Source organism: Doryrhamphus excisus, linkage group LG9 (genome assembly GCF_037039965.1).
Source record: "Doryrhamphus excisus strain RoL-2023G ecotype Guam linkage group LG9, RoL_Dexc_Guam_v1.1, whole genome shotgun sequence".
Taxonomy (NCBI): Eukaryota; Metazoa; Chordata; class Actinopteri; order Syngnathiformes; family Syngnathidae; genus Doryrhamphus; species Doryrhamphus excisus.
In genome coordinates this window covers 6,411,066-6,434,654 of record NC_136365.1, presented here as the reverse complement: position 1 = coordinate 6,434,654, position 23,589 = coordinate 6,411,066, and the positions used below count along the sequence as shown (strand labels likewise).

The 23,589-nt window shown below is 40.4% G+C and overlaps 1 protein-coding gene across 5 annotated transcripts in view; it reads left to right on the top strand.

Annotated features, from left to right (window-relative positions):
• The window catches only part of grin2bb (glutamate receptor, ionotropic, N-methyl D-aspartate 2B, genome duplicate b), a 95,705-nt gene that overhangs the window by 65,265 nt on the left and 6,851 nt on the right, over positions 1-23,589 (top strand). For all 5 annotated transcript variants that reach the window (XM_058069447.2, XM_078793317.1, XM_078793316.1 and 2 more), the window contains exons 7-15: positions 7,830-7,944; positions 8,031-8,236; positions 9,771-9,942; positions 10,814-10,967; positions 12,686-12,811; positions 15,473-15,702; positions 17,709-17,869; positions 19,332-19,519; positions 21,230-21,468. In XM_058069447.2, the coding sequence (XP_057925430.2) occupies positions 7,830-7,944; positions 8,031-8,236; positions 9,771-9,942; positions 10,814-10,967; positions 12,686-12,811; positions 15,473-15,702; positions 17,709-17,869; positions 19,332-19,519; positions 21,230-21,468 (1,591 nt within the window). The remainder of the gene's footprint in view (positions 1-7,829; positions 7,945-8,030; positions 8,237-9,770; positions 9,943-10,813; positions 10,968-12,685; positions 12,812-15,472; positions 15,703-17,708; positions 17,870-19,331; positions 19,520-21,229; positions 21,469-23,589) is intronic.

Here is a 23,589-nt window from a genome sequence, read left to right as displayed (position 1 = left end):
TGATTTTGAAGCTGTTATTTTCCGATGCACAGATGTGCTTTACTTCTGAACTGAGCGACTGAGCTAAGTAAACAAATTGCATCAATATGATGTGTATTGTATTGTGTATTGTGTCTGTATTGTAGGATGATTTCACCTATGAGCAAATTCAGAAGTTCTTTTTATAGTAGTGCTTAGTTATTGTTGTTTCATATGACGTTTAGTAACATTTCCCTTTGCATAAATCATCTGTAGGAGGAAAAGCGACTACATGGAATAATATGTAATTGGGGTCAAAACATTTAATTTGCCGTGAATGTCCTTGAGCTGTTTAGGAAATGAAGTACTTAGGCTCCACCAATGTAGCCCGCAGCAGTGAATGTGCTGAAAGATGCAGCCAAGGCGTTCCCATGTCAACACGTATTTATCACTTTCAACTGCTCTTAGTCATATTGCCTCTGTTCCATTTGTACACATTTATCACATATTGTATGTGTACTGCTTTTACTGCTTAGTGGAGTTGTAAGCCTTTTAAAATTCTTGTGGTGTAGACATTAGTGGAGCTTTTTAGGAATTCAGTAAAAGGCTTTTTGCCTTGCCTTTAAAAAAAAAAAAAAAAAAAAAAACACGTAATGATTTTAATTTTGTGGGTTGACTGAAAATAGAAGAAATTAATATTTGATGCAGGTATGCAGTGGAAGGTGTGCGCCGGAGCCATGTTAAAGCCTGGCTTACATTTGGAATGCAAGAAGAAGACGGTCTGTGTTACAGTGCCCCCCTTGTGCACACACCACAGGTTTGCTGTTTGATGTCTGTTGCTCACCTGCCCCCCTGCGGGGCATAGAACCATAATGCTGCACTGGTGGACTCTTGTTAAAGGCTCACATACAGTAGAAGGTTACATTGTGGATTCATGTAGCATGATATTTAAGATTTATTTCAATAGAATATTCAGTTAATTTGCACTTATTAATGCCTGTTTAGTATTAGTATTATAGTTTATAGGGTTGGGCATCATTTGAATTTGAGCACTTCCAGTTACGATTACAATTACTGTAATCTGTAATTGTGATTCTTTCCAGATGTAGGGTCATATGTTGTCATGGTGTAAATGTTCATGGATGAAATCTGTGAATGTCTCCATAATTTTCTTAAATTATATTAACTTTTTGTGATTTTTTTTTTGCACTTTTCTGGTCAAAAACACAGTGGAAACCTCACACACGCTCAACAGGGGCCCAGAAGCACCCAAAAATGGCATAAAATGCCAGAGTTTGAATTTTGCGATTTTTGACAAAAAACGTAAAAAATCGCAAAATGTATCTTTTTTTTCAGTTTTTTCAACTTGCTTCTAATGCACTTTTTTGGTCAAAAACACAATGGAAACCTCACACAGACTCAACAGGGGCCCCAGAAGCACCCAAAAATGGCATAAAATACCAGAGTTTGAATTTTGCGATTTTTGACAAAAAACGTAAAAAATCGCAAAATGTATCTTTTTTTTCAGTTTTTTTCAGTTTTTTCAACTTGCTTCTAATGCACTTTTTTGGTCAAAAACACAATGGAAACCTCACACAGACTCAACAGGGGCCCCAGAAGCACCCAAAAATGGCATAAAATGCCAGAATTTGAATTTTGTGATTTTTGACAAAAAACGTAAGGGGGGGGGGGTGTATTGTTTTTTTCATTTTTTTTTCAACTTGCTTCTAATGCACTTTTCTGGTCAAAAACACAGTGGAAACCTCACACATGCTCAACAGGGGCCCCAGAAGCACCCAAAATTGGCATAAATGCCGGAGTTTGAATTTTGCGATTTTTTGACAAAAAACGTAAGGGACGGTGTATCGTTTTTTTCAGCTTTTTTCAGTTTTTTTCAACTTGCTTCTAATGCACTTTTCTGGTCAAAAACACAGTGGAAACCTCACACACACTCAACAGGGGCCCCAGAAGCACCCAAAAATGGCATAAAATACCAGAGTTGGAATTTTGTGATTTTTGACAAACAACGTAAGGGGGGGGGGGTGTATCGTTTTTTTCTGTTTTTTTAGGAAACTCTCATAGGGCTTCATAAATGTTTTGAAGTATTTTCACATAGAAGTATACGTTCATGAATGACTTTTATATTTGAAAACCTCATGAAAAAAACAATTCACATATCTTGTTTACGTGTTGGAGCGTGTCTTGTGATGCAGAATACACAAAGCACTGCACTGTTCGTTTTTTGGCAGAATTTCCGCCAAAGTTTTGAGTGGCGTTGCACACTGGCCATGTTTGAAATGGATGCGGCTTCTTCTTTATTAATGTACCATTCATGCTTGACGCTCGATGCCCAATCTTATAATAAAATAAATAAAATAAATAAAATAATATATAAAAATAAGCAAATTGTGAGTATGCATTTTGGCTCCCTTGTCATGTTTTTAGTCAGTAGTTTTGGAGAACATGACATATAGAGTATAATGTGTTTTCACATTCTAGAAATAACAGCTTCTCTTCAATGATTGTCTACTTGGGATTAATTCCCAGTTCTAATGAGAACATTTATGGTATTATTACATGAATGATTGTAACATTAGAAAGACATAATTGTGTATGCATCTCTTATATTGGATCCCGGTGCACCAAAGGATGTGGCTGGTCTGTGTTTAATACCTGAACACTCATGATGTGATAAGTGTGACAGTTTGCTCACTGCACCTTTGTGATGACCTGTTGTCCCCCTCTAACCTCTGATTTAATTAGTTTTGCCGCTTGTGGCTGGGCTGCAATATTCTTCACTATTCCCAAACTCCCAAACCTGATTCAGTATGTTGTGTGTGTTATTTCTTCACACACACACACACACACACACAGTATGTGTCCTTTACATCCCTGCGCTACAGTGACAGACTTTGCATCCCTTTTCTTTAGAACCACTCGGCAATAAAAGATGGAAATCAACATGAGTCACTGAAGATATGACAGCTTTAAGGTGGTGTTTGTGTGCTCCACGTTCCCCTCACAGCCACGCACTGAACAGTTGGTGGGTGAAACGCACAGAAATGTAGCGCGTGACTTGTGATTGAGCTGCGTGAGATTCTTTTAGTAGCTCATCCCAGTTGCCTTTTTCTCCTCTTCTATTTCTATTTCCATCTCAGTCAGATGGGAACACCGACACTAGAAGGGATCAAACACTTCATAAAAGCCTTATCAATAGTATGGGTTTGAACATGATCAACACAGTGACCAACTCATCTAGCTCTTCAGTCCCAGCATGCATCAGTCTTACTTTGTAAAGGTTAAAGCATCCGCTTTGTATTCTATTGATGAGTCATTTGTGGTGCCTATCGGAGGTGAGTTCGAGGCATCGACAGCAGGGGGAACATGTAAACACTCGGGTTTATACAGGCAACGAAAAAAAAAAAAAGATATGCCTCCCTCTGCTGAGATTACTGTTCCCATGGCAACACAGCTGATTGCATGAAAACGGCTATGGTTGTGGCTACCATGGCAACACGTTACATGACATTATGCAGAGGTGTACAAGCCCCCCCACCCCCCCACCCTCCCTTGCGGCGTGGTTGTGATTACACGTCACATCACAGTGAAATAGCAACAAGTTGATCTTTATAGATCTTTATGCACTAGAGCACATTTACACTCTTTCTAAATTGTAGCATCTATGGCACAACAAAGCGTGCATACGTGAGGTGTGATATTAGACGTCTCACTCGGTGTTCCAGTGGGCGGTACTTGTGATTCAATCTTTGGCCCCTTTTTGCTCATATATTTTTTTTTTCTTCCCTTCTTAATAGATTTATTGTCTTTTTTGGTTTTGTTTTCACACTTGAAGAAGTGTGTCTTTTCACACACTTTTACTCCTTGTATGCAGACAAGATATTTATTCCTCTGGTGGATTGTGTTCAGAGGCAGAGTGTCTCCATGGTGACAGCAGCCCACAGTTTGGGACGAGGAAAGGAGGCGTCAGAAAGAGAAAGGATGTGCACTTGTTGAGGCACATGTTTTGCAGATAGGAGTCCTTATAGGAAGTTCATACGCTTGCCCTCTTTTTCATGTTTCACCTTTGCTATGTTGGCTTCCTCACCCTTTTCAGCGTGAGAGAAATCAAACATTGGGGCAGTGGCTTTGTGTTCTTTCCATTTAAATCATAGATCATGTCTTTTATGGTCAGTCTGCGTTATGTTTGTTCATCTCTCCTGCACAGGGAGCTTGCTGGTTGGAATTACCGGCCATTGTCAAGGTCATCAAGCAGGACAAAACTGTGTATAAATATGGGAGTGTTGATGCAAGTTTGTGTATTTTTTCTGTTTGAAATACAGAAAATACTTGCTTTTTGTGGGGTTCCTTTACAGACTAATCAGAAAATGGTGACAAAAACTCAAGTAAATGACTCAAGTTAATTAGTACGGGTGTCCCTATACACCCAAATCATGACACAAGACTGGGTTCACTAGACCAGAGCAGATTTTAACATTTCACTGAGGTGCATTTTGATATATTTATGTTTAAATAAATGTGTATTTTTTTCTATTTGAAATACAGTAAATACTTGCTTTTTGTGGGGTTCCTTTACAGACTAATCAGAAAATGGTGACAAAAACTCAAGTAAATGACTCAAGTTAATTAGTACGGGTGTCCCGATACACCCAAATCATGACACAAGACTGGGTTCACTAGACCAGAGCAGATTTTAACATTTCACTGAGGTGCATTTTGATATATTTATGTTTAAATAAATGTGTATTTTTTCTATTTGAAATACAGTAAATACCTGCTTTTTGTGGGGTTCCTTTACAGACTAATCAAAAAATGGTGACAAAAACTCAAGTAAATGACTCAAGTTAATTAGTACGGGTGTCCCGATACACCCAAATCATGACACAAGACTGGGTTCACGAGACCAGAGGAGATTTTAACATTTCACTGAGATGCATTTTGATACATTTATGTTTAAATAAATGTATGACGCAAGAAACATTTCAATGCGAACCCGTATTGGCTGAATATATCGACCCTGTTGCTAAATTGCAGACACGGATCTCTTCTATCGATGAGGAAGGTGTGTTATGAAACAGATTCGGAGATGGTGGGGGTGCTTGAAAGCTGGAGCTGAGCCAAATGCAATGAGCGTCAGTAGAACCGCCCGGTGATTAAGGGTGCAGACAAGTCAGAACAGCTACGTGAGTTGATCTGACAAATCTTTTAGTTGATCAAATGTAAGAATTACTACAGAGTCTGCTTGGAGTAGCAAGAAGCATTTTAAATCTGTTTGGAAAAAAAACAACCACACATCATTCGCTGATGCTGGGAACAACAAGACAGAAAGTGTGCGGGGTTTAAGGTGTGCCAAAAACACTTAGTGTGCTCTTCTACGTAGTATATTATTGTAATATCATCCACAGTAGACATGTCATAGTATTTTGCGTTACAGCTTTTCTCTTGTGTGAGGAGATCTTGCAACACCCCTATGAATTAATTTGATTTTCATAATTAATGCATATGTGTGGTGTGAATGGTTGTTTGTCTATATGTGCCCTGTGATTGGCTGGCGACCAGCCCAGGGTGTACCCAGCCTCTCGCCCGAAGACAGCCGGGATAGGCTCCAGCACCTCCGCAACCCTCATGAGGATAAATGGTAGAAAATAAATTAATGAATTAATGCATGCACATCGTGATGACAAATGGAGGCGTAGTGTAATGTCCCAGGAGTCTGACGCTCTTTTTTTTTTTTTTTTACTTTATTCTGAACAAATCTAAAGCAGTGCTATTCCAACACCATGTATGTACAGTAAACCTCGGATATATCAGACTCGGATATATTGGAAATTCGCTCACAACGGACAGATAAAAAATAACAGATTTTTCTGTAATGCATTTCCAATAAAAATTCATTGCATATATTGGATTTTTTATAACGGATTTCGCCTATTTCGGACAAAATCTCCAGTCCCGTTCCAATTTCCCTCGCATATATCGGATGGCCGCATCGTGTCTTTCTCCTCGCTCCAGATTTAAGACAAATATAAAAGTGAGTGACGTCAATAATACTAGCACAGCAGTGAATGAGATCTTAACCTCACTATTGGAAATAACATAGGCCTGATGGGCGTAACAGGGCCTAGCTTAATTAACAATTTGTTATGCTCAGAGTCCAATAAAGTTAAATTCTCATTACCTTACGTCTCTTTTCATTGTCCAGGTACATTGGAAACATAGTCAAGGAAGTGCCTTTTTATAACGGATAAAATCCGATTTACGCATATACCGGATATAAATCCGATTTACGCATATACCGGATATAAATCCGATATATGCGTAAAACGGACATTTTCCGGGATACGCATATAACGGATTTCGCTTATATCGGACAAAACCAGTGGGAACAATTGAATCCGATATATCCGAGGTTTACTGTATCTCCAACTCCCAATAACATCTTCACTATTATCAGAACACTTCTCTATTATTAGTGGGTGCTTGCGGGTTGCATTAATGGACAGTCCGTACATCTCAGCATATTTATTATGTGTGTTCTAAATAAACAAACAGTGACAAACAGTGGATATTCTCTCACTAACGTACACTCAAGACGTGGTGGTGCCTTTTAAATGCCACCCGTCATTGGTCATTGGTCATAGTAGCACGGTTAAAGTGTGATTCAAATGTTCTGCTTATTAAAGAGACTACTATTAGACTACTAATTTAAATTTTTAGTTCATCTGCAGCTGTCAGTACATGCATTCCCTGTCCAGTTATATAGCTTTTTGTACATAAAATGCGGTAAAAATTGCCATATTTCAAATGCAGTTTCAAACAGTGATTAATCATGATTAATTGATTTGAAAACAATGATTAATTTAATTTCAATTTTTTGCCATTTGGCAGCCTCCTGTTTTTGACACATTTTTGACACTCACAATTGACTTCCACAACACAATCCAGCTTTAAATATACATTTTAGAGTCTCAATGATATGACGCCAAGTCCCTTACCTCAAAGAGACAAACCCAAGGGAGTATTGAACAATCCCCCCCCCAACCACCCACAATGTTACCATACCTCAGCACAGCTTTGAGACGACTGATACATCGTTAGCATTCATGCCCCAGGTATCTATGTGTTCATTCTGGGATTGATCCACCTCATCCTGTATGTACTGTATATACTACAGTATATTGGTTTCACTGTTGCTTTGCCTCAGTAACAACTGTATACTGCGTTTGGACCGCCGATCAAAGTGCGACATCTCACCCCTTGGGGAAAAAACATTTTCACTTTGTTGGGGGACATTTTTGTTATACATGCGTAAGCAAGGTTATCTGTAAAACTTTTATCCGAGACTTTCCAAAGCCTGAAATTACAGTATCTGTTCAGATTTATAGAACAAATCCAATCATCTCAGTATTCAGTAATGACAGAGGGATATTTTTGAGACCCAACACAAACACATTTGATACGATAGTAGTGACAAATCCTCGGGCTACAAGGTTTTAGTGTCTTTTATGTCACTGTTATTGTGTTAAGATCTCAGATTCTACTGTTTTGGTCCATGAACCTTATCTATTTTTGACAGTCTCAAACTGACTGACACAACCTAGCAGGTGAACATGGTGTAGAATTTCAATGGTGCCATTTCCCAGAACAGAGAGATGTTCATGTTGCACTCAGCAGCTTGAGAGAAGGCTGCTGATGTTGATGTTAGTGTGCATGCTGGACAGTGAAGCGTCTGTTGATCACAGCTTGTTCATCATGTCGAAATCTGTGCAAATAAATTGCAGGCTTTGTAAAATCATTCTCATACAGGCCCACACAGACACGCTTGACATTTCTCATTGCAATCTAATTCACAGGTACATCATGAATGTGACATTTGAAGGGCGTAACCTGTCATTCAGCGATGAGGGGCACCAGATTTTCCCCAAACTGGTCATCATCCTTCTCGACAAGGACAGACAATGGGACAGGGTAAATATCGTCTTTAATTCTGCTTCTCTTCATTTCACGAAATCCTGCCCATCACACGGCCTCACCCTCACGCTCCCCTGCTGAAGGTGGGCAAGTGGGAGAAAGGCTCTCTAGCCATGAAGTATCACGTGTGGCCTCGTTTCGAGCTGTTCACCACGGCAGAGGACCACGAGGATCACCTGTCCATCGTTACATTGGAGGAGGCGCCCTTTGTCATAGTGGAGGATGTGGACCCACTGAGTGGTACCTGCATGAGGAACACAGTGCCTTGTCGGAAACAGCTCAAGCTCATGTGAGAGGACATTTTCATTTTCTTCCCCCTTTAGGTGTTGAAAAATAAGATTTTAGTGTACCCCCCCTCCCCACCCCTTGGTTTCTGTCGCTTACTTAATTCCTTCATTCTAAATTTTACTTTAATTAGTCATCATCATCCACAACATCAAACACATGGTGCACAAAAACATAAACGCAACGCTATTTTTTTCCTCCCATTTTTCATGAACTGAAAAAAAATTACCTATCGTTGTTCTATGTACACAAAAGGCCCATCTCTCTCAAATATTGTTCACAAATCTGTCTGACTCTGTGTTAGTTAGCATTCATCATTCATAATTCATCCACCTCACACTCACATCAAGACGTTTTATTCGACAGCATAATAGGTTGGCCCCAATAAAAGGCCACTCTGCAATCTGCAAATTTGTATGGCCATGAATGCTGAATCTCGATACATAATATATTGTATCCTATTTAGCATTTTATTCTATATAATTGGCTCACATGCATGATGTGAATTTCTAATCCTGTGGCGGTCTGTAATGTGGAGGTAATGCTAATGGTTTCATTTAATTTAATCAGGTTACAATGGAATACGTCACATAAATCAATTCACTGTTCCACATGTCCGAAAGGAGGTATGATTTTTATTTAATATATTTGTACATAAAGAGGGCAGTGCGGTGTACAAGTGGTTAACGCACAGGCCACACAGCTAGGAGACCAGCGTTGCGTTGCGTCCCCGTGCATGCATGGGTTTTCTCCGGGTACTCCGTTTCCTCCCACATTCCAATTGGTGACACCAAATTGTCCATAGGTATGAATGTGAGTGTGAATGGTTGTTTGTCTATATCTGCCCTGTGATTGGCTGGCCACCAGTCCAGGGTGTAACCGGCCTCTTGCCTGAAGACAGCTGGGATAGGCTCCAGCACCCCGCGACCCTGGTAGTAAATGAATGAATCAATCAATCAATATACATAAAGAAGTGTAAGGTAATGTCACCATACAGTGATAAAACTGTGATTTTTTTACAACCATAATAAATAATGATAATGGATATAACCATCAAAATGGTGATATAAAACGTACATATACATGCATACCTGTTGGTATGCATGTATAAGTACGTAAATCTATAGACCCCGAATATAATACGACTAGAGAAACAAAATAATTTTTTCATACTTACAGCATTTTCATATCAAAACAGTAAATAGCAAATGTTTGCATAAAAGACGACCTGTACTGACAAAAGGGGAAAGATACCATCCTAACGTCGGGTTAATGATGTGTTTGTCCATTACTGCTAACAACATTACCATTATTAAACAGAGCATTATGCGTATAGACAAATCACCACTTGACATATTCCTCTTTTTTCTTTTATTCTCATCTCACCTGAAACACCAGCATGTACCCATACTGTACACTACAAATGTGGGCAATTGATGTAATTCCTCCCTCTATTTTTGGAACAGCCATTTTTCCTGTACTATAACTGCTAATCTTGCTGTTAGTAATTTCCCCTCCCTCCTCATTTCACCTGTCAGCAACCAAACGGGCAATTCCGGCATCTACATCAAGCGCTGCTGCAAAGGCTTTTGCATCGACATCCTGAAAAAGATCGCCAAGACAGTCAAGTTCACGTATGACCTTTACCTGGTCACGAATGGTAAACACGGCAAGAAGGTGAACGGGACATGGAACGGCATGGTTGGAGAGGTGAGCATTGAAAGTGATGGACTGTAGTATCCTCCGTCTCCTCGCTCCCTCACATTGTAATTGTAATTATCACACCCTCTGCAGTATTTATTTAATCAGACTCCAGTATGTATGTTTGTTGTTGATACCGCAGCCTTAAGAGTTTGTTAGAGCGCCCACAGAAATTTACAATTGCGATAGGCCTAATTATATTATCTCAGAGTCTCTCCCTCTCTTGCTCTTCTGCCTATTTCACATCATCAAGCACATGTTCCCCCTCAACCTGGCCTGAGGGGAAGCAAGCGATCGGCTCCACACGACCTCGGGTGTAGCACATTGAGGCTCCTAATGGGAGATGGAGAGGCTTAGAGAGCAAGTAGATGTGAGAAAGTGTGTGTGTGTGTGAGAGAGAGAGAGAGAATGTGTGTTTTGCATGCACATCAAGCCATTAAGAATCAATGTGATGTGCAACTTCATTGATTGTGGCATGGAATAGGTGACATTAATATCATCTTAACAGAAATGGGTTACGATGTTCAGCCTCATTTAAAATTAATAACTCCCTGCCTACTATACATGCTTGGTTGTAGGATTTCCAAAAGATACATCCACATGGAGGCTATGCTAATGTGTAGTGCGCCAATGCATTACTATACAACTCCAGGCCTCAGCAGCTAATGATTTAATTCAAACACATAAGCTCTATATGATAATGTGGAAGAAACTACAAGTGTAAGATTCCTGCACACTCTTGCATCTAGTTTCAATTTTTATTCATAGCTTTATGCAGTAGGACCTCAGGCTAAATGTACCGGAACTCACTCTTAGGGAGGTCATGCACAGTAATGCGTCCACTGACTTCCTATATCCCGTCTCTGTGTGTGTGTGTCAGGTGGTGCTGAAGAACGCTCATATGGCAGTAGGCTCGCTCACCATCAACGAGGAGAGGTCGGAGGTCATTGACTTCTCCGTGCCATTCATTGAGACAGGAATCAGCGTCATGGTCTCCCGTAGCAATGGGACCGTGTCGCCCTCTGCCTTCTTAGGTAAGAAGAAACTCATAGAAACTGGATAGGAACCAACAGCACAGTCTGAGGTGCAGGAAGTATGGGGAGAATTAAGTCATTGAAGTAATTAAGATGAAGTAGTACTAGATGGAGAAAATATATTAACTGTGTATTAACCAATGAATGTTGTATTTTGGTGTGTCTACTATTCTGTTTACTTGCTTTATTCAACTTCATTCTTCTGTAAAGTGTCTGAGTATTTTGAAAAGCGCTATACAAATAAAATGTATTATTATTATCATTATTAAAATAGGAGTGTCCAAAGTGTGGGCCGGGGGGCATTTGCGTGCCACTACAGTTTTTTATTTATGTAAAACTACAAGATAACTACAGCAAAAATAGAAAAAAGTCGGAATATGAATAGAGTAGTGTTAGTAGTACTTACACTTGCACACTAGTTTTGTGGCCTGCGTGCAAACCACTCTCCACCGTGCAGACCCCTCTTTGAAGCGTTTTTTCAAATTATCGGTTATCAGAGCTATTATAATAATATTTAAGAATTATCGTATATGACGTCAGAATTTCTCAACTTTGATAATTATTGGTCCGGTATTTTACGTGCACCCCTTCTAAATATGTTTATTATGAACTTTAATTTCTCTGCATCATAATATATATATATTTTTTTTCCCTTCTTTATTTCGAACATCATCCAAAGCACAACAAACCAAACATAAATCAACACAAATAAAAATACCTATTGTATATATAAACGTACACATGTTCGAAAGGGAGTGGGAAGAAGTCCCACCCCCCGAACCACCCAGATTCCAACCTCATCCCAACAAAACATATATTATTCCTTATCTACAAGAATGAAAACCCCGCATCCAACCACCCTCACCCAGCTTGAGGCACCCAACTACGTGCCAAGAGCAACCAGTTCATTACTAGTCATTGTATCGTACATAGTCCAGTACAAAAGAAAAAAGAATGAAACCACTCCAACTATACACTCACCACACCAGTCATCACAAGCTAACATGGATATAAAAAAAACATCAATGTTATGGTATTGTTTCGGTGAGATTAAAAAATAAATGTGAGAGGAAAAAAGAAAAATATTCTTTAAAATTAAAAAATTAAATACATTCATTCATTTTCTACCGCTTTTTCCTCACGAGGGGTGCTGGAGCCTATCCCAGCTGTCTTCGGGCGAGAGGCGGGGTACACCCTGGACTGATCGCCAGCCAATCACAGGGCACATATAGACAAACAACCATTCACACTCACATTCATACCTATGGACAATTTGGAGTCGCCAATTAACCTAGCATGTTTTTGGAATGTGGGAGGAATACCCGGAGAAAACCCACGCGTGCACGGGGAGAACATGCAAACTCCACACAGAGATGCCCGAAGGTGGAATTGAACCGTGGTCTCCTAGCTGTGAGGTCTGCGCACTAACCACTAGACCGCCGTGCCGCCCAAAATTAAATACAATTAAATACAATTAAATACAATTAAATACAATTAAATAATCACATTTCATGTTGTGCAATAAAGTAACCAAAATATTCGAACCAGCTCTCAGTATGATGCAGTGCAGCTTTCCGCCACTACAACCACAATGATAAACATTTTTAAATGGATATGCTGTCATCTCATTACATTATACTTAATGTGTTTCTTTTGTGTTGTATAAATATTATGATGTGCGCACCTAACCTAATACCCTCTCCATTTGATTGTTCCAGAGCCCTTCAGTGCCGACGTGTGGGTGATGATGTTTGTGATGCTGCTGATTGTGTCAGCCGTGGCCGTGTTTGTGTTTGAGTACTTCAGCCCGGTGGGTTACAATCGCTGCCTGGCAGATGGGAGAGGTAAGAGGCACACATGATGACAAACACACACACACACACACAAGGACAGACTCGGGCATTGAACCAGTCAATGAGTTACCTTGAAATTGGTTTTATTATCACTTCCAATGTGCTTAAGCTGACCGTGGGTCTCTTAGCATCACCGACAGTCACTTGAGCTCCTTCTCTAATAAAAAGGCTTGTTTAACGCAATCTGAAAGTTATCTTCGCGTGAGCAAAAGCCGCCGATAGGCACATAGCTGACACAGATGGGCGGGGCTATGCATCTGTTGTCACTTATACTGTCTGATATACAGTATATACTCAGACTGTCACTCATTTGAGATGTACAGTTTTGGAAATGGGCACAGGCACACACCACACAGTGCAAAGTGTATTGAAAACCCGCAGCCCATAAGGTAGGATTGTCCCGTGTAGGGTGGACTGAATCATATCCCGTGTACCCAACCATCGCTAGTTTATAAAAATACAGTGATATTTCATAGGATATTTCAGGCATACAGTAGTTGCAAATGGTGATTCATTGTAATTAATTTGTAAACTGTGATTAATTACAATAATACAATTAATTGTCCTGTATGATGATAGCAAACTTTTTGTTTATTTAGATCAGGGGTGTCCAAACTTTTTCCACCGAAAAATCAAAGGATGCAGTGGGCTGCTCTGATATTTTTATTAATTAATTAATTCATTCATTTTCTACCGCTTTTCCTCACGAGGGTCGCGGGGCACATATAGACAAACAACCATTCACACTCACATTCATACCTATGGACAATTTGGAGTCTCCAATTAACCTAGCATGTTTTTGGAATGTGGGAGGAAACCGGAGTACCAGGAGAAAACCCACGCATGCACGGGGAGAACATGCAAACTCCACACAGAGATGGCCGAGGGTGGAATTGAACCCTGGTCTCCTAGCTGTGAGGTCTGCGCGCTAACCACTAGACCGCCGTGCCGCCCTGATATTTTAATGTATTTTTTAAAAAATTATCTATATTTAGCGACAAAGCTTTGTGTTATTGGTTATTAGTATCACCATATTGGCTTCGTCTCTTAACATTTTGCCTTTTTGCTCTTTTTTCCCTGGGTTTTTTGGTTTCATTTTTATTTTATTTGTTCCCCATGTGCCGCGGGCCAATAAAACACAGCTGCAAATTTTCCCCGGACTGCACTTTGGACACCCCTGATTTAGATCAATTCTTTGGAGGTCATATTTTGGAGGTTTTATCCTTGATCAAAAATGGGTATGTTAGATTTAATGAGTTGCAAACCAGTATATTTTCAGAAAAGTTATCCTAGTGTGAGTAAAAGCCCCCCCCATCTTAAGTATTACGCCAGTGTTACACCATCTCCTCCTCTTTCCCGGCTTGTAAGAAGGGGCTGAATGTACCGGATTGGATCTATTACTGTTCATTGAAAATATTTGTCAACTTGTACAATGCTTGGCAGACACGAGTGCTGCTGCCTGCTAGGAGTCAAAAACCATCTCAGGTTGCTGCCAGTTTCAATCAACTTTGCTATCAAAGTCAGCACTTTTGCTTTTTCTGCCGACTCTCAGGATAGAATTGACCTGGCGCAACAACAGCAGCCACTCATGATCAAATCTGTAAAATATTTTTATAGCCTGTTTTGTCAGCATACTCCAGAGGGAATATGTGTTTGATTTGTAGTAACATTTGTTCATGTAGTACTCTGAGAAGAAACTCCCTATTATTTGTGTATCCATTGTTGAGTGTGCACACTAGGTTACGTAAGGCTGTCGTTCTGAGCACACTCCTGCTCCAGATGTGGAGTAATTGTAGCCTGCTGTGCCCGTCGACTGCTTCCCCCCACCTCCTTTACGCCCTCTCGAATGCCACATAGCTACAGTGGAGAGAGCTTGTCATTCCTCTGCACACAAACACACACGTGGGTGGAATGGTCTCAAACAATGAGGTCGTCACTACTCACTATACAGACACAACATTAGGTACACATGAACAATCGGAAGCACGGTAACCAAAATGCTGCCTTAATAAAGATAATGATAGTTTTAATTGACACTGTGAAAGATGTATTATTTAAGGAACATCCATTCCATTTTCTATACCGCTTATCCTCACAAGGGCATGCTGGAGCCTATCCCAGCCGGGCGAGAGGCTGGACACTGGACTGGTCACCAGCCAATCACAGGGCACATATAGACAAACAACCATTCACACTCACATTCATACCTATGGACAATTAACCTAGCATGCATATTTTTGGAATGTGGGAGGAAAACGGAGAAAACTCAAGCACAAGGAGAACATGCAAATTCCACACAGCAGGGAATCAACCCTGGTCTCCTTGCTGTGCGGCCTGCGTGTTAACCACTTGTCCACCTTAAGTCCACCACTCTTGCCCCTTAAGGGATGAGATGATAGCACAACAAGAGGAATCTATAGTACAAATACAGCTAGATCTAAGAGACCTGCTAACACAGATTGGAAATGTACTATCACAGAACATCAGCCTCAAGAAGAGCTTCTCGGTGATCCATGATGAAGTCGTTATTTTTGTAAAGGCATCATTTTTGTACCAAATGAAGTCGTCACCAACAAAGTGCAGAAGTGAATCCAGTTATCCATCAAACATTCTTTCCTTCCTCCATCATACCTCTCCTCTTTTGTTTGCCAGAGCCCGGCGGTCCCTCCTTCACTATCGGAAAGGCCATCTGGCTACTTTGGGGTCTGGTTTTCAACAACTCTGTTCCGGTGCAGAATCCCAAAGGTACCACAAGCAAGATCATGGTGTCCGTGTGGGCCTTTTTCGCTGTCATCTTCTTGGCTTCCTACACTGCCAACCTGGCAGCCTTCATGATCCAGGAGGAGTATGTCGACCAGGTGTCGGGCCTGTCAGACAAAAAGGTGGGAATACACCTCACAGGAAGAGCTTCTAAAGTGTAGGAACAGAATCTAAATATGCTGCATGTACAGATTATTACTAACTTTTAGTTGTAAACCCAGTATATAGTACTGGTAGTATTTCTGTTTACCATTGAACCCCTAAGGATGAACACAATCTGACCTCGACCTCTGGTGGGGTTTGGATTTGGAAACAATAGAAATAATCTAATGTCAAACTGTCCAGGCTTGGTTGGTTTGCAGTATTTCTTTTTTGAAAGGTGTGTTACATGTGAGGAACATAACATATTTAAGGAGGACACAGGAAGCGGGGAAAGGCAGTCAGATACATAAGATACATAAGATTATCGATACATAAACGAAAAAAGATAAAATAATTAAAAAAAAAATACATATACACAAAAAATATACATGAAAACTCCCTACCGTGCCCAAAAATAAACATTCCTGCTGCACTAGCCCAAATGAACAATCAGACAGTGATGTGAACAGGCCAACCCTCCACAGGGCCATCGACCTGTTACCTCATCGCTAGGCCTGAAGTCAACTAAATCCCTAAACAAAACCAAAAACAGAACTGCCAGTCAAACAAGAACTAAAAACTAATATAAAACACGTTTATGCCACCAGCCAGCACGAAGCAGTGTAGTGTCCCTGAATCACACTGCATAAGAAGGTATACCACATAGAGTGGAAGGTGGCGAGCGGAGACAACCAGCAGAGCGCACCTACACTCATTAATAGGCTCCAAAAACGATGGGACCCAATCAGCTGCTTCCTGTAAAAAAAAAACAAACAAAAAGCAAAAAAAAACCTGCTCAGACATAACAAAGGGCAACAGTAAGAGTGATAATTAGTATCATAGGGTGATAATAATTTTATTTTAAGTTCCTTACTGGAAGTGCAGCGTTGTAATGTGCAGAATAATTTTTTTCATTTTATGCACTTTTAACGGAGGTGAAGTGTAGGCACATAGCTGACACAGATGGGCGGGGCCATGCATCTGTTGTCACTTACACTGTCTGATATACAGTATATACTCAGTGCCGAATGACTCGTATTTTTTTCCGCTTTTCGGCAGACTGTCACTCATTTGAGATGTACAGTGTAGGAAATGGGCACAGGCACACACCACACACACACACAGTGCAAAATGAGCCTATCCCAGCCCATAAGGTAGGATTGTCCCGTGTAGGGTGGACTGAATCATATCCCGTGTACCCAACCATCGCTAGTTTATAAAAATACAGTGATATTTCATAGGACATTTTAGGCATACAGTAGTTGCAAATGGTGATTCATTGTAATTAATTTATAAACTGTGATTAATTACAATAATACAATTAATTGTCCTGTATGATGATAGAAAACTTTTTGTTTATTTAGATCAGGGGTGTCCAAACTTTTTCCACCGAAAAATCAAATGATGCAGTGGGCTGCTTTGATATTTTTATGTATTTTTTAACTTTGTAAAAAGGCTTTAAAAAATTATCTATATTTAGCGACAAAGCTTTGTGTTATTGGTTATTAGTATCACCATATTGGCTCTATTTTCGCTGGGTTTTTTGGTTTCATTTTTATTTTATTTGTTCCCCATGTGCCGCGGGCCAATAAAACACAGCTGCAGCCAGCAAATTGTCCCTGAACTGCACTTTGGATACCCCTGATTTAGATCAATTCTTTGGAGGTCATATTTTGGAGGTTTTATCCTTGATCAAAAATGGGTATGTTCGGTTTAATGAGTTGCAAGCCAGTATATTTTCAGAGCTGTGTGCTCGTCCTTGAGATGTGCGTCAGCCCCCCTGATCACGACTCCAAACATTTAGTAAATTTAGACCTTCCAAAGCATAGTTCTGTCTTCCCTGCTCAACAGTGCATTAAAGACTATTTGATGCGTCTCAGTGCCTTTTCAACACTAACGAGCACTCCTCTGTCATTTTCTCTTTTGTGGTCTCTTTTCCGGAAACCGCCACCCACATCCACCATTTCCCCCCTTCATACAACAACAGTTCCAGAAGCCTAACGAATTCTCACCGCCATTCCGCTTTGGTACCGTGCCCAATGGGAGCACAGAGCGCAACATCCGGAACAACTACCGGGACATGCATGCCTACATGACCAGCTTCCACCAGAAGAATGTGGACGAGGCACTGTACAGTCTCAAGACTGGGTGAGGAGGGGCTTCAGAGCGGCTGACATGGAGATGAAAGGGGGGGGGAGTGGTGTTTCAATGATGCAACCGTAAGAAAAGATGTAAACAGTGGAGAGAGATGAAGGAAGAGACACCATTCTGATTCATGGGGGTGGGCACTGGCAGCCAGAATAACAATCTGTGTAACTAATAACCCATCCAGTGTCTCCATTTAAAGCTAAAAGACAATGGAACGCTCCATTAGAGATCAAGCTGAATGACCACTGAGCCCAAAGGCACCGTTGACAGCAGTTTACTGCGGGTTTGGTGACTGTCTCATTATTTATCTGTCAAATCACTGAGAGATGATTAGATTAGCGCAGAAAGGTGCCTTACATTTACATATAGGGAAAATAATACTACATTTTATTTATAGGCATAAAAAACACAAAAGTAACACTAAAACAAATACATACTGTATAAATCAAATCAAATCAACTTTATTTGTATAGCACTTTTCCTGCAAAGACATGCAACACAAAGTGCTTTACAGAATTAAAACAATTTCCACAATTAAAAGAAAAAAACAAAGATACAATATAACAATACAATATAATATACATATACAATATAACAATATAACAAACAGTATAATGCAGTGGAATTCATCCATCCATCCTTTTTCTATACTGCTTGTCTTCACTAGGGTTGCAGGTATGCTGGAGCCTATCCCAGCTGTCTTTGGGTGAGAGGCGGGGTACGCCCTGGACTGGTTGCCAGCCAATCACAGGGCAGGCAGTGGAATTGCGAAAAATAGTACTTCTACTACTGATGAGGCTATAAATCAAAATAATGAAAAAGTGTGTATTATAACATTAATTCATTCATTCATTTTCTACCGTTTATCCTCACGAGGGTCACGGGGGTGCTGGAGTCTATCCCAGTTGTCTTCGGGCGAGAGGCGGGGTACACCCTGAACTGGTTGCCAGCCAATCACAGGGCAGGCAGTGGAATTGTGAAAAATAGTACTTCTACTACTGATGAGGCTATAAATCAAAATAATGAAAAAGTGTGTATTATAACAGTTTTTCATGTAAATGTAAATATCTAATCACAAAAAAAAGTAAAACAAAAATCTACATTTTCATTTATTTCAGTGAGTGTCTTTACTTTACCACATTTCTTCCAGATCACTGGTGTGTGAAGAAGATGACTTGTTTGGGGAGACGTTTTGTTTGAATGCATAAATCTAAAGACCCCGAATGTATACCCCAGCTTTTGTCAGGCTTTTTTTCTGGAGTAAAAATGAAGTTTTATATTTGCTTCTACGATTATTCCATCCAAATATCAGTTGACTGATTAAGTGCAGTATAGACTGAGGAAGGGACTGATTTGGATGTGCCCATTCTGCTGTCATTATGTTATTAGTGATTCATAATATTTAAATATTTAAAGCTGTCTATAAAAGTGACTTATTCCACTCTCCCATTGTATTCCACAGCAAACTGGACGCCTTCATCTACGACGCTGCAGTACTAAACTACATGGCGGGCAGAGATGAAGGCTGCAAGCTAGTCACCATTGGCAGTGGCAAGGTGTTTGCCTCCACTGGGTACGGCATCGCCATCCAGAAGGACTCGGGCTGGAAACGTGCTGTGGATCTGGCCATCCTTATGCTGTTTGGAGACGGTAATTGACAATGTTTACACAAGATATTGCATGAATGTTGGATCTGTAAATACTGTATGTATGGCTATGTTTGCACTGCAGGTCAGTTCAGACGTTTTTGATCATGTGTGATCTGTGTCTCATATTTTTATGTCAGTTTGAATACAGATTTTTTTCAAATGTTCGTACGTAGATATACTGTATATCCGATGTGGAGTTTGTTTACAGTATTTCCTCAAATAATGGCTTCCACTTTAACAGGTGGTGCCACTGTTTGGCTGCTTATTATGACAGCAGACATCTTTACCACAACACAAATTGGCCGCACAGCAGAAGTGGCACCTGTAAAGCTGAAGTTTACAGTGGAACTGTGTTGCCGGACTGATGCACGACACTCCACAATTTATTCCCCTTAATTCATTCATTCATTTTCTACTGCTTTTTCCTCACGAGGGTCGCGGGGGTGCTGGAGCCTATCCCAGTTGTCTTCGGGCGAGAGGCGGGGTACACCCTGGACTGGTCGCCAGCCAATCACAGGGCACATATAGACAAACAACCATTCACACTCACTTGGAGTCGCCAATTAACCTACCATGTTTTTGGAATGTGGGAGGAAACCAGAGTACCCGGAGAAAACCCACGCATGCACAGGGAGAACATGCAAACTCCACACAAAGATGGCCGAGGGTGGAATTGAACCCTGGTCTCCTAGCTGTGAGGTCTGCGCGCCGTGCCGCCCTTCCCCTGATTGTGTCTGGAAAAATAAAATGAGCATCGTGAAGCCGTACTCCACAGTGAGCGATGGTGCTGAAATGGTCGCCAGAGAGACTGATCAATGTTTGCATGAAGTATAAGTCACATGACCTCCTAATCAGTAGGGCTGCCTGTAATGATTGACATTTAGACTGACTGACCAGTGGTGACATGAATAAATCATGTCACCAACCAATCAATCAGTGTTGTGTAGACTGGCAGATGCTGAGTAATGAAAGAAATAATTTTGAGTCCCAAAAAAAAGGACATTTCCAGATAAAAGACGTCAGCTGGTTATTTATCTATATCATCTTATCAATAATTCTAATATAATTAGAATTAATTATATTAGAATTTGAATAATTCTAATTTATTATTCTAATTTATTTATCAAAAAAGTATGTCAGAGCCCGCTTAGATGAAGGGACCTCAGTAAAAGCAACTTAACACCTCTCTAGGATAAACTCATTCATGCTCCTTTGCACAAACTATATTATGTAAGCATTGAAGAACTATATACCCCACTTGATCTCTCTCTCGCACACACACACAACCATCGGGGCAAATCCAGCAAATCTCTCTGGACGTGTCCTACCCCTTTAGCAGCCCCCAGAGATATGGAACTAAGATGGAGCCATTTTAGGGTGGAAATACTGGTCACATGACCATGTATACTTCCTCCCTAAGGATTGTCAAGTCCCAGCAGGCAGTTTTTTTTTTTTCCCACAACAAAGAATGATCACCCTTGCATGAGCAATCCTTAATGAGGATGATCGTCTGTCGGGGCGTTGAGTTCAAATAATGCAATGTGACATTTTTTCCCCATACTTGAGACCTGAGTTGTTTTTGGCATCAACTCGCCACCCAAAAATATGTGTCCTTTTACCCGAGCTCACACTTGAAGGCGGAAACACCCGAGGTTCCGTGCGGCTCACACATATCACTAACCTTCCAATAATGTGTCTGCTCCCCTTCCAGGTGAGATGGAGGAGTTGGAGGCCTTATGGCTTACAGGTATCTGCCACAATGAGAAAAACGAGGTGATGAGCAGTCAGCTGGATGTGGACAACATGGCAGGGGTCTTCTACATGCTCGGGGCTGCCATGGTTCTGTCATTCATCACCTTCATCTGTGAACATTTGTTCTACTGGCAGCTGCGCTTCTGCTTCATGGGCGTGTGTTCGGGAAAGCCCGGGGTCACCTTCTCCATTAGCAGGGTGAGTGTGCATGTGTTTTATTTTGGCTTTGACCTTTGTCTTCCTGACAGTGACATCACCATGGTGGTCATGGAAAGATTTCGGACTCTTTTTGATGATGACTCGCATGTCATTTGCAGTTCAGGTTTTCACTTTGCAACAAAAAAACTTCAAGTAGCTACCGGAAGTTCAGTTTCCAAAAAGTAGTACAATCGGGTTAAGTTTGGAAGGATACACTTTTTTGGTCATTTCCACAATCCATGGTCGCAATAAAATCACTGACCCACTTTTCAGTAACATGGTGTACAGTTTACCTTTCTGTGTTACAGTACTGTACACAGTCTGACAGTAGAACAACAACTAAGCACCACTTCATAAAATGTAAAGAGGAATTTATGTCACTTATTTATGGATGATGGATTGCTTCCTGTCATGTTTATCAAATCAAATCAACTTTATTTGTATAGCACTTTTCCTGCAAAGACATGCAACACAAAGTGCTTTACAGAATTAAAACAATTTCCACAATTAAAAGGAAAAAAAAATAAAGAAACAAAAGAAAGCCCCTCCTTCCCACCCTCCATACTAGACCCACACACACACACACACACACACACACACACATTAAAGGGAGGAACCCCCAGCCGGCCGGGTCGAGGGGACCCAAGGATGGCACCCCCTCAGCAGACCAGACACAGCCCCCAGTGTGGAGGACCCCCCTGAGGAAACACTGGAGTTAAAAGCTGAAGACTAAAAGCATAAAATAGGACTAAAAAGATAAAAACAAAACACTGGAGTTAAAAGCTGAAGACTAAGAGCATAAAATAGGACTAAAAAGATAAAAACAAAACACTGGAGTTAAAAGCTGAAGACTAAGAGCATAAAATAGGACTAAAAAGATAAAAACAAAACACTGGAGTTAAAAGCTGAAGACTAAAAGCATAAAATAGGACTAAAAAGATAAAAACAAAACACTGGAGTTAAAAGCTGAAGACTAAGAGCATAAAATAGGACTAATGTTTGTTTACTTGATTTGCAACAAACACGGTGTCTCACTGTCATGAAGGGTCTTAAGTTAAGATGTTCATTGCTTCCACCTTAAAGACTGCGGTGGAACATCATTGAATATAACAAATTTTTTAACTTTTTTCTAGTATATTTTTGTTTTTTCACAACACACTTTGCCCATTTCTTTTGACTAACTCACAAAAGCATGGTAAGATGTGACAAAATCCAAGCGAAACCCAGTATTTTGGACAAAAACTGCTCACATCTCTATTCATTATAAATAGGTATTATTTATCATATTATTTATCTTCCCTTTTCTAAAGCAGAATCAACTCATTATGTGGCACATTTGGAGCTTGTAATCCAATAATGTTAATGCCGGAAGAGTTTACAGTACTTTACCGCGTTTCTCTGACGGACCATTTAACAAGGTGTCTTAGTGTTATTGCATGCTGTTTCTTTCCCCAGAAATAGCCATTCCAGGAGTAATTTGTTTGCATAATGTTACCTTTTTCAGCGAGGAGGTTGGTGTGCCTAAATAGCCCTAATAGATAACATTTATCAAAGAAAAAGATGCCGGTGTTTGTGTTTGGGTACAAGCTGAAGCAGTTTGTAATTATCATTTGGTTGAACACCCACTCACACTGACCTGACAAAACTGCCATTGAATACTCAAGCATTTTTTTTTTTGTCTGGTGTCCATGTAAAGTGTGAAGCCACAACTCTGTTTTTATTGCTCCATAAAGTGTGATATTTGTCAAGTTTTATGACTTTTTTTCTTTGGGAGCTTTGAGATTTAATGCGCGCTCACACTAGGCAATCCGTGCCGTGCTTGGGTACACTTGACATCTAAAGTCATGGTACACTTCACGATTGGAGGAGGTGATTTGAGATACATTATTTGTAATCAGGGGATCATGTCACCTTTTTTTATGCCTAGTTAAATGCTAACTGATGATTGGTAGCAGGACAAAGTATCGGAGGGAAAAGTCACAGTTTTGTACCGGTAACCTTTGTTCTCTTACCTTTTCGAGACGTAAAAAGATTGTCAGTTATTCCCTCTGGAGAAACTGCCATTCGCTCGAGCATCCGGAAACAGATAAAACAGACAAAAGGAGTATAAAAGGCAACTGG